Source organism: Uloborus diversus, chromosome 4 (assembly GCF_026930045.1).
Source record: "Uloborus diversus isolate 005 chromosome 4, Udiv.v.3.1, whole genome shotgun sequence".
Classification (NCBI taxonomy): domain Eukaryota; kingdom Metazoa; phylum Arthropoda; class Arachnida; order Araneae; family Uloboridae; genus Uloborus; species Uloborus diversus.
The window spans coordinates 162,006,634-162,018,738 of record NC_072734.1 but is presented as its reverse complement, the minus strand read 5'-3'; the positions used below and the strand labels follow the sequence as shown (position 1 = coordinate 162,018,738).

General features: G+C 31.7%; 1 protein-coding gene across 1 annotated transcript in view; it reads right to left on the bottom strand.

Annotated features, from left to right (window-relative positions):
- Window positions 1-12,105, bottom strand: part of LOC129220961 (guanylate cyclase 32E-like) — a 207,724-nt gene that overhangs the window by 57,945 nt on the left and 137,674 nt on the right. Inside the window, exons 5-7 of the mRNA XM_054855396.1 lie at window positions 11,922-12,097; window positions 2,659-2,794; window positions 929-1,083 (exon numbers count right to left, since the gene is read on the bottom strand). Of these exons, the coding sequence (XP_054711371.1) occupies window positions 929-1,083; window positions 2,659-2,794; window positions 11,922-12,097 (467 nt within the window). The remainder of the gene's footprint in view (window positions 1-928; window positions 1,084-2,658; window positions 2,795-11,921; window positions 12,098-12,105) is intronic.

Below are 12,105 nucleotides of genomic sequence, written 5' to 3'. Positions count from 1 at the left end.
AAATCAAACTTTAATTCATATAAATGCCAGATAAGCTAAAAAAAATAAATAAATAAATAAAAATGAATTTCTTCTCTAAGCAACATCAACGCTCTTTTCTTCATAATTCTTGAGGTAGGCCCAATATGACGAACCAAGTTCACTTGCCTTTCCTTTAGTATGTTATCAGCAATGTTATGCATGCGATGCGTATACAATTTAACTGAGCAAGAAATTATTGCAAACCCTGGGTCGATTCAGTTTTGTCTTTGCTTGTAGTTTTTGTCTATGATTTTAATACTTAATTTTGATGCGAATTCAAAAATAGTTTAAAAGTATCACTAGCGCAGCTAGAATTTACCTTCGTGGGGGGAGGGGGAGGAAGACTTTTAGTAATAACAGGTCCTTACACGCGTAAAAGCTACCGCATTAGGATTGACACTATGTGTACCCCCTCCCCTCTTCCCACGCTTGTTGTGCCACAGAAGAGTAGAATTGGCATTGTAGAATGAATTCGGTGCCGGATCTTTGATTTTTCCAAGTCGAGGAAAACAAAACAAACCAAAAAAAAAAAAAAAAAATGTAAACTTACTCATTTTTTATGAATCTTTTATAGCGAATTCCAAAGAAAAAAACATCTAACTAAGGGTGATTTTGTCGCCCCAGAAATTACCGCCTTAGGCAAGGGTCCTTCCTTGCTTCCCGCTAGATCCGACACTGAATGAACTTATCTTCTACTTTTTGGGGCGATTTTAAATTGCATGAACGAAAGCAACATTCCCCCCCCTCAAAATTGTTTTGCACTTTTCATTTGGTAAGGGTTTTTTTTCTCTTTTTTTTTTTCAAAAATTTCAGGAAAAGTTAAATAAACTAGCTAAACATTCTTTTTGCATGATGCCCTGTTACTTGAATTAAACGAAAGTTCAAAATCGATCAATGACCTCCGTACTTGAATCCCACTGCGATTTTCTGGAAGCTGAAACACACCGACAGGTATCAGTCCGAACTCTCCTGCTGCCCCAGGAATTGGTTTTCTTGCTATGAGAGAGTAATTGCCTTCAGCATCACCATGTTTGTCCATGTATACCATGTAACCCATAGCACCTGGAATAAATAGTATATATGTAAGTAAATGTGCGTCATTAAAAATTATTTTTCTTCCTTTTTTTCGGAGAGGAAAGAGGGGGGGGGGGATTACCAGGAAAATATTTATCAAATGATTCACGATTCCTAGTAATAAATCCAACTCTGTTAAGTTAATTTTACTTTTTCAGTTTTTAAAAAATCTTAAGCTATGAATTGAAGTTAAATTAAAAGCAAATAAAAGTATCCGGCTAACTCTCGCAGTAAAATATGTAACTACAAAGACATAATGAAACAACTGCAACGACTTTAAAATCAGAATAAACAAGATTTGTTTTTTTTTTTAAGATAAAAAGAAATCCCGTTAAACAAGATATAACTATGTCTCCGATATAAAGAGATTTCGATATTTTAAAACATTTGTCAACTTTCATCTTTTTGGAAACAACTTATCGTCACTAATCCTTTTAAAAATTTAGTTACCTTACTATCTTCTTTTATAGTTGAAACTAGTTTGATTGCTTGCTTGGAACTAGCATTAGAACAGTTATAAAAGACAAGTTGAAATCGTAAAAATATTGAGATTTTGTTTAAATCTATCAATCAGTAAAAAAGCATCCTACCGACAAAGAGCATTAAATATTCAACACAGTAAAATTTACATAGATGCAGCTTTCAGAGGAACTAAACTAATGTAGTGAAATTCCCATAAAATAAAAGTACCTTTTGAAGTTCACTTTAAGATAGGATAAAAGATGGTGAAATAAAATAAAAGCTTTTCTTAAATCACCCATGCTTTAAGAATTTTTAAGCATGCTTTGTTATGCGCTGCATTCAACATACTAAGTATTCTTATTACTCGATATTTACTTAGGAAAACTTCAGTACTAGGAAGCAAGAGGTACTTTTCGAAACACATCATCAGAATTTTACTCAAACTTACTCCTAACAACTTTCTAGCGAATAAGTATTTGTTCTTTCAAAGTTATCTGTAAAATTGGCACACTAAACATTCGACGTTAGATATTTGCTTAAAATACAGTTCTGTTGTTGGCTGTAATTCTTTCCTTACGGGAACCTAAAGCTAGTTTTCGAAATGGAAATGTAATAAATTGGGCAGTAAATAAATGTATGAATTCAGTAAATAAGAAAAGTATAGCAAATATATTTCATTTATTTATTTTACTTATTTATTTGTTTATTTGGGCTTTTATACATTTTTTGGAACAAACAATTATTTAGTGAAATTACATACTTGAAGTTATAAAACCTCAAATTTCAAGTTCTTCAAAACTTTTTTTTTTCTTTTCCATCGAAATCTTTAAAGAGATCGATTTTACAGGAGTTTTGCTTTCATTTTGATAGTGCCTCCTTCTTAGGAGGGAAGGCGGTCCTGCGTTGCATTTGAGAGGCTCTTTACGGGGTATGGGCATTCCTGTGTTTTATGCCTGTTCATGGAACTGTTTGGAACATCTTGTGGAAACCTAGAGTTCCATAGAAAACGGTTTGAAAACCAGTGCTATGTTTCAACAGAAACGTTCGCGATGACACAATTTGAAACAATTATAAAAAATCAAAGATTATAATTTTATTTACTGAAATATGTTTTCTCAAAAATGTACTTCATCAAGTTTCGCCCATTAAATGGATCTTCATTTTTTGCCAAGCAGTCATTCAATGCCCGGGCATAAACGTAAACTGCGTCATACAAATAGGCTCCCTCCGCTGGAACCTGAAACGACAAATTTACAACTCATTTCATTACATAAAATCAACTATTATAAATTCAGCTCAAAGCACGATGTACGATTTTTTTAATCGTACCTCGTCTCTTTACATTTAACTGAGTTATTATTAAATTTTTGGTTCTTTAAATTCTAACTCATCATTCGCATTGACTCTCTAATTAATCATCGTTTTTGGAAATACTGAGTATCATACATAATTAATCTATATCAGGAGAATCTTACTTACTGTTAAATTCATAACACATATCGTTACATAAAATCAACATATTATAAATCAACTCTTAAAAACTAATTTCAATTTGAACAATTTGCTACAGCGCACATCCATTTGAATGGATGTTGAAGAAATATAGAGAACGTATTAATGTGAAGCTTTTTCACTTAAACATCTGCTCACAAACTCCTGCTTTAAAATATCGTTTTAAATTAGAGTTTAATTGTCTACCTTAAAATGTTGCAAAATGTAGTAAAATTCCCAAATGGATAAGATTCAAAATATTTTGAACCAACAGAATTCGGCTTACAGAGAGAATAATGGAAGGTGACCTAAAATCAGCCTCTGAGGGAAAACTTGTGGAAATAATATAGACTGAGTTTTTCTTTCTTAAAGAGACTCATTGTAAACTATTTAAGAAAATTGGTAATGTATAAATATTTGTTTGATTTATAGATATCAGCTTTTGGATCTTTCTTTTTTCTTTTTTTGGTGTCAGCTTTAGAGCACTATGCCTTAAATATGTTAGATTAGTATTTAGAATTAGCAAAAAAGAGAGATGACAAAACAAGCGGAGCATTTAACGTTTAGGGAATATTTTTGATGTTACTAAACTAAATTTAACAATACAGTTGGTAATATGAGAACCAATATACATTTTAAAGATTGTAAATATTGCAGTTTTGGGGAATTTATTTATTTTCGCAAGAAAATCGCCCGTCATGGTATGACAGGTGAAAATTGCTTCTACATTTAAACGAAGCCATTGCCTGCCCAAATTTTAAACCTAATTCCAGTGGATAAACCCTAAACTCCAGTAGATAGCGTTGATTGTTGACCACTTTTTAACCAACTTCAAAAAAAGAGGCGGTTATGAGTTCATAACGTATGTTTTTTTTTTTTTTTTTTGTCCACTCACAGCGTCTCACCTAGTGAACCGAGATTTTGATGATTCATTTTTTAATGGATAGATGGATAGGGTATAGCTCAACTTAGGTCCCATTACTTTGTTTGATCATATTTGTTCTTTAGAAAAAAAGTTATGGTTAAAAAACACTACATTTCACGCAATTTCCCTATTAAATGATTAAATATAAAACCCATTGTTAGAAATTTTGGTGCCATAAAACAGTACTATTAATAGTCTAATTGTGGTGATAATTTTGAATGAAGGCTTCTATGAAGCAAGTATCAAGTTTCTTCAGTGTCATTGCCCTATAGGGGGTGGGGGTAAACCTAACCTAGAAGCGAGACAATGCAGCGATTAAGATCTGCTTAGGCCTTTACAATGCTACCAGGTTAGGTTTGCCTCAACTATAGTTGTATTTTTATCGTAATCATCTTTGCCAATAACAGATGATCTGGCCTAAGTATGGAGATACAGGATTGCATCACAAGCAACTTGTATGCTGTGAAATGTAAATTAGTTAGGGAAAGCGTAATATTTAAATGGTTATAATTAAATTAACTCACAAATGAATTCGAGAGAGGAACAAAGATAAATTTTTAGTGCCAATCGCTTAAAGTTTTAAGGCGTGTTTATAGTTTTTTTTTTTTTAGTATGGAGCATTTTTATGAAAAAAAATAAGATGAAGTTTCGTGATTGTATACATTTACACTAAAAAGAATGAAATAAAAAAATTTTGAAAAAAAAAAAAAAAATAGAACCGACTTTTATATTGCTCTAAAAAGTGAAAAATAATTTATTCTTTAAATACCATCGAAAATACTTTTAAACGTAATTTTTTAAGTTGGCACAACGATAGATAAAATCATTCACAACCATAGTAAAACTACAACTTTAACCGGCTTAGTAATAAATTTAACCAGGCCCAATTTCTTCACTACTACATACGTTATGCATCGATGACAGCTTATTTGAGTGACGATATAAATGTTTCGTTCCTAACTTTGGATGATTTTCTGAAAAAAAAATATGAACAAAGCACACACACATGGTTACACTGGATTTTACTTTTTATTTTTGCGGCAACTTCAAAAATTATGTTTAAAAGTATTATCGATGGTGTTTTAAGAATAAAATTATTTTTCACTTCTCAGAGGAATTTTAAAGTAGGTTCTTTTTTTTTTTCCAAAAATTTTTTTTTGTTTCTTCATTTTTCTAAAATGACAGTCTTACCAGTAAAACAGTTAAGTTACGGATCCAGCTCAGCCTTGTAAAAATAAAGCCTTTCCCTGCATTTTAAATATTACCAAAACATATTATCAAGCTATCATGCCGTGGCGCGAGTTTCATTGTTGGTAACGCCAGGAGCGTTATTTAATCATTGGCTATTATATATATGAGGATTACAATAATTAGTCAAAGTAACCCGAAAATCTTGCAGAAATAATGATTTAAAGAAAGACAAGAAAAAAAAATTATATCTTAAAATTCCAGATTCACTCTATCACGGCACTATGTTGCAATCAATTAAATTTTTACTGCGAGATTCTTGAAGTAGAATGAGATTTTTGATTCATCCATGATGAAATTGATGTTTCTGCTGCCTACAGAAAAATCTATCGCATAGTAGAGAAAAATAAAACATCCATTTTTAATAGATGAGGTCTCAAGAGGATAATAGAGAGCAAGAAAGAGAAAAATTATTCTGAATGCACATACATGGAAATACACCTATACGTAACGAACAAATAGAGGAAATAAAAAGCTTTTCTATTTATTTTATGCATCATGAATAATTTCAAATGCTCATTTTGAAAAGAAAATGATAATGGAAAATTACATTAGAAATATTTTTAATAAATCAGTATTGATCTAAGAATTCGCTAAATATCAGTATTGATCTAAGAATTCGCTAAATATAACGAACCTTTCGAAAAACATAGTCTACACTGTAAAAAAAATCCGGAAACGTTTCTGAGTATATCGTGCAGCTGTGGTTCATGAAAGTTTCAAAAACGTTTCTGAGTATTTCGGAATCCTCTTTCTGTAATGTCCAGAAACGTGTCTGAGTATTTCGGAATCCTCTTTCTGTAATGTCCAGAAACGTGTCTGAGTATTTCGGAATCCTCTTTCTGTAATTTTCAGAAACGTTTCTGAGTATTTCGAAATCCTCTTTCCGTAATTTCCAGAAAAGTTTCTGAGTATTCTGTGCAGCTGTGGTTCATGAAAGTTTCGAAAACGTTTCCGAGTATTTCGGAATTCTCCAAACAATTTTCAAAAACGTTTCCGAGAATTTCGGAATCCTTTTTCCGTGATTTTTTCTAAAATATAATTCTTTATTATACAGGGTGGCGACAGATCAGGGAAATCAGGGAGATCAGGGAAAAGTCAGGGAACTTTATTAATCAGGGAAAAGTCAGGGAAATATCAGGGAATTTTGAAAAAATTACAAAAAATCAGGGAAAATTGATTTTATGAAGAAAAAAATTTTTTTTTGCTTTATAAAATTAAGTACTCGAATTCCCTACGCATTTTCTGCCAATTATTTGTTAAGAACAATAGTAAATTAATGAGGTGCGATTATACACTGCCGCATATTTGTGCATCTTTTTTCCTCAACGTCAAAGTATTGAATCTTACTTATTAACCACAGAATGAACTTCCTAAGATTGCTTCTGTGTCTGTTAGGTTGTTTATTTTACCTAGCTTGAAATTTCCTTTTACGCTTTCAATGCTACGTAAAATAAACAACCATACAGGCAAAGAGGAAGCCTTCATTAATGCCTTAGCTCCTTTGCCTTTATATCATTGTCACGAAGTAATTAGCATAATGTAATCACGATTTCAAGAAGAAATCTTTGGTTTTTGAATTAATACTATAAAAGCTTAAAAGTTATTACTTCTTCGCGTTTTTAATTTAATTGCTAAAATTGAACTTTCAATTAAAAAAAACTTTGTTTTTTGCCGTTATACAATTTGTTGTCACCGCAGATTATAAAGGTTTTCTTTTCTTCAGACTTAAGTGATTCTTTAATTTTATAACCAAATTGTATTCTTCTCTTATATATTTTGAAATTAACTAATTGCTTTTTTTTCCCTTGCATTTCAAAGTTGTTTGTTACAAAAGCAATCTAAGATTTTTTTTTGTTACATACTGAAATCGTTTGGAATAGAGTTAACTTGTGTACTTAAGTAAATATCTTTATTTTTTTTATTGTTAAATTGCTGTATTCATTCATTAAAACCTATGTTCTTGATTAGAGAAAAGCTGCCTATGAATGGATGTCAAATAGTTTCATCTGTTTTGCATAAATATGTCAATTAGTTATACAAGAATGACTACATTACTTCTATTCTTTCACTATTACTTGTTATTCTTGCAACAATTATTATACTGTTCAAAAACTTAGTTCAAAGTAATTTAAATTACTTTTTAGTTCTATCATAAATACACATATGTTTTTAAGAGTAATTTTAAGTTTCTTAAAATTTTTATGCTAAGTGGTTTCTGGAAGTAAAGTATTTTTTTTTCTAATTTTCTCTAATCTTTCCATTTAGAAAAATTTAATATTCTCTTTTGTAGGCTTTTTTATCAAAAAAATTGACTTGATATGTTTTTTTTTTAAACCATTTTATTAAAAAAGTAGCATTTTTTAAAAATATATCTTTAGTTCAACAACTTTACACAACTTGAAACGTTTAAAATACTGCATTTTATAAAAACATACAATGGATTTCAAGTAGAGCCAATAAAGAAAACCATTATTATTGGTAACGTAAATCAGGGAAATTTGGTGAACTTAATCAGGGAAATCAGGGAAAAATCAGGGAACTTTTTTTCACAGTTCCTGTCGCCACCCTGTTATAGTATTGCATACCATATCAGTTTCAATTCGTTCATATCTAAGAGCAATAATACAAGCAATTTTAGAATCATTCGTGGTTTTTTTTTTTTTTTGAATTTCTAATGACAAATAGCATGGTTAACAGCATAACATATGCACAGTTATAAATTTTTAAAAAATTGTGAAATAATCCAGTAGTTTCATTCCTAATCACAAAATCGTCGGGGAATTGGAGGGGGGGGGGGGTACCTTCTGAAAAGTGGGGATTGTTTGTTAAAAATCTTAAACTTCAGTTTTTCTCTCAATATTTTCAAGACAAAACTATCAACATATTGTATTTTTAATGCAGAACTTAAAAACATATCTTGTATCAAACTTGATAGCTTTTATCTACGGATAAAATTTGACAGGACTTACCTACCCTTCGCGTTCCGGAATTCGTTCACCTCAAGTCAATTTCTCTGACGAACAAAGTGTACCGAAAAGTACCAACAGAGAAATTGATGAATTTAAATATGACACCAAGTCCCCCTGCTGGAACCATTCGGGTTGATTCTTCTGTTCTTGCCCTTTTCCAGCTCATCACAAATATAAATACTTATTCAAAATAGGTTACTGATTTTATTTTTACAGTGTGCGCAAAATGCATTATATATTTTATTTATTAAAACATTGAACTCTATTACATGATTATTCCATTTCATATATACGAGAATCCCCCCCCCCCCACCATAAGAGTGATGGTGCACCCATAAAATGCTATGAAGCGCCCCCCCCCCCTTGAAAAAGCAACATCATATACATTATAAATCAAAGTATCATATACATTATAAATCAAAGTATCATATAAATTATAAGTCAAATACTTTAATACGGTGTAAAGATACAAAATTATTTTATTAAGTCTTTTTTTTTTTTTTTTTTTGCTTTTGGTAAAATTGAGGCTCGTAAAACGAAAAAAATGAAGACACTTTTAAATACATATATGTATCTATTTGTTAAAGAAATTAATACACATTTAACTAATTTAAAGCGTTTCGCTAATGCAAATATTTAAAGAGATATCGTCATTTAGGTAATACTGAAGCACTGTGTTCCTAATTACAAGAGATAGGTTTTTTTTTTTACTTCATACAATCTAGCTACACTGTTTACAAGAGAATGAAAACATGCAACCTTAAAGACGAACTATCAAACCTGACAATTTGCATATTATAACATTTAATTCATAATGCTTGATACATAAATGTTCAGCCAAATATGAACTGAGATTGACACAGAAAAACAAAGTACACAATAACACTTATTTAAAGTTTTTTATAATCTTCAATTCATAAATTTTACAGAATAAAACTAGACACACTTGCACTTTAAATATGTGTTCTATGTAATGTAAAATATTTTCAAATTGCAATAGTTCACAACGAAAAAATGATACTGAAAAAAATAGTTTTTTTTTAACGAGATTTATATGAACTAAATCTCTTTAAAGTAATAGAGTTGCAAAGCGACTTACCTATTCGTCGGTGGTGGTCTTTTGCAGGCTTTGGTCACCAAAAAGGTGATTTTTATGACAGAATAAAATTCTGCCAACAAAAATTACCCATTTGGTAGAAAGAAGAAAAGTATCCAAGAAAAAAGTAAATTACCTACACAAGTTATGCGACGCAATGAATTTACATGGCGTCCTCTCGGCAGTTATTTGGTTTTTAATTTCAGTTTGTATTCCTTCCGCGGGCATGCGTCGAGAATTTGCACTTCGTACTTAAAAATAAGTGACATAGCTTCAAATTTAATCTCATGACGATACATAAGCAAGAAAATATAAGACTTTAAAATTATCTTCAGTGAATTCATGCGAGGAACAAAACTTCTACTAATCCCCTTGATGAGTGTTACTTCTCATACATGAGTCAGCACTTGTTTTCATTGCGTGCTTTCGAAAGTTTCAGTTTGGATTTCTGCTGGACTATAAAATTGCCGTGTGAGCTGCGCATGCGTCGACTCTTACTTTCTTGCTAAACGGGAAAGGTTTTTGATTATAGCAGAAAACTGCGGAGGGCGTACGAATCTGTGTATTACGGAAAACTTTTTTGTATATTTAGAGAGTTTTCCGAGATTTTTTACAGTGTGCATGTACTAACAATTAGACGAAGAATATTATTTTTTCGCTTAATTAGAACTATGGTTATTGTTGCAAGTATTGTCAACAACAGAAAGAAATGAATTTATCTCTCAGAAATATCTATATTAATCTGGTATGCTTCCGAAAACTTTTCTGAACAAAGAATTACTGAAATAAGTCTTGAATGCACTACGATTTTCCTGGAAAACTGTCCTGAAATAAAAGTTGTGCACTGCTCTAAAAGTATTATGCTTTAAAAATAACGAGCAACAGCGCAAACACATTATTCTATTCATTAAAAATGTAATCATACCTTCTTTAAAACTTAAAGGCAAATGTATCAGGACCATAGTATAGTTATAACGTAAAGGAGAGACGAATATGCTTCCTATTAACCAAGAAAGTACTAAATTTTCAAAGTTATTTTTGACTATTAAAATCTTATTAGAAAATTTTGTCAGTTGCTGCAAGGTGTTAGATATGCTAACCTGGGATCGGAAATATGAGCTGTGGAATTGTTTTTTTACCTAAATTAGTATGCAATCAGAGTTGTAACTGCAATTCTTTCAAGGCGTCAAAGTACTTCTTGACACTCTTAGAGTGGTGTAGTGGTTAGAAGCAACGTCTCTTACGCCTAAAGGCGCAGGTTTGAACCTGTCTATAGTCAGTGGGTTTTCAAGATGCAGAAAATCGACAGCGTTCATGTTATATGATTATGCGGCACGTACAAGATCCCTCGTGCACTCGTTTGGCTTAGAGTAATCTTGGCAAAATTACGTCCCTAGTGTTGTTTCGCATCGAAGAGAGCCGAGGTGCCTCCATCTAGGGGGGAAACTGCGCATCAAACATTTTTGGTAATGGCATCCACCGATAGTGACAAGGGGGAGGGAGAGGGTGCCAAGAAATGTGACATCACGCATTTTTTAAAGAATAGACTAATAAAAATAACGTGACATGTGACAAGGTGGGGAATGCGTATGGTGAATTGTGACACTTTGAACAAAGGGGGTAGAGGTCAAAAAATTGAGAAAAAGTGTGAAATTATTTATGGACAGCCCCGTAAGCGTATTATTATGAAAAATATTTGTGATGTCACACTTCTTATAGCCCCTTCCCTCCCCCTTGTCACAAACTGTCACAATTTCATGAACTACTCCCCCCCCCCTTAAAGCGCGACATTATTTATGAACAGCCTCTTAAACGTGTTAAACAACAATTCCTCCGAGATTTTAAAAAACTATTAAGCGTGTATAAAACTTTAAGCATTTGGCATTAAAAATTAATCCTTGTTCCCATCTAGGATTTGCTTGTGTGCCAATTTATTTAGAACCAATAAATATTAAACGTTTGAGAAACTAATTCATATTTCACAACATACAAGTTACTCATGATAAAGATCCTAATATGTGTCTTTATTTAGTCCCGTTTTCGATTATTGGAATAGATGAGGATAAAAATCCTAAGAAAGCAATGATAATGGATAAATTTCATGCTTGCTCCAGAGAAGCCTAGATTCAAAAATTTTATTATGATTACTATTAATATTGCTGATGTAAGGCAACAAAATTTTTTATTTAAACATTTTTATATTTAAACATTTAATGGGGAAATTACATGAAATTTACTAATTTCCATCCTAACCGAAATAGTTATTTAATTTTAGAATTGAATTTTTAGAATTAAATTGTACTTTAAAATGAAGCAAATCATTTAGTAAAATTCCGAAGTCTCTAAGTGGTCCAGTTGCTGCGATATAAGCAAAAGTAGGAATCAGATTTTTCCGTGACAATCAGGTCAAGTATAATAAAAGTGCTTGAAAATGTATGGATAAAACGCTAGGAGATATTGTAAGAAATAGAATGTCAAGTTTCGAAACAGCTCTTTTTTCAACAGAACATTTCCGCCTTCTTGAACTCACGATCAGAAGACCTCTTTAATAAAAAAGCTGCTAGTACTGGATTTCCACTATTTGCAGAAATACTATGTGAGAAAGAATGTCATAGAGGTAATATACACATACCTTCTTCATTCCACCGACGGTTTTCGCAGGGTTCGGGAAATTGAAGGGCGGGAACTGCATGTACTTGTTTACCTTCACTTCGAAGTCATTGAATCCCTTCGGGTTTGACGCCACGACACCCAGATAGGAACGAAAAGCCTCTTTGGCTTCTACTTCGATGTCGTCTTTTAATAAACCTTAAAGA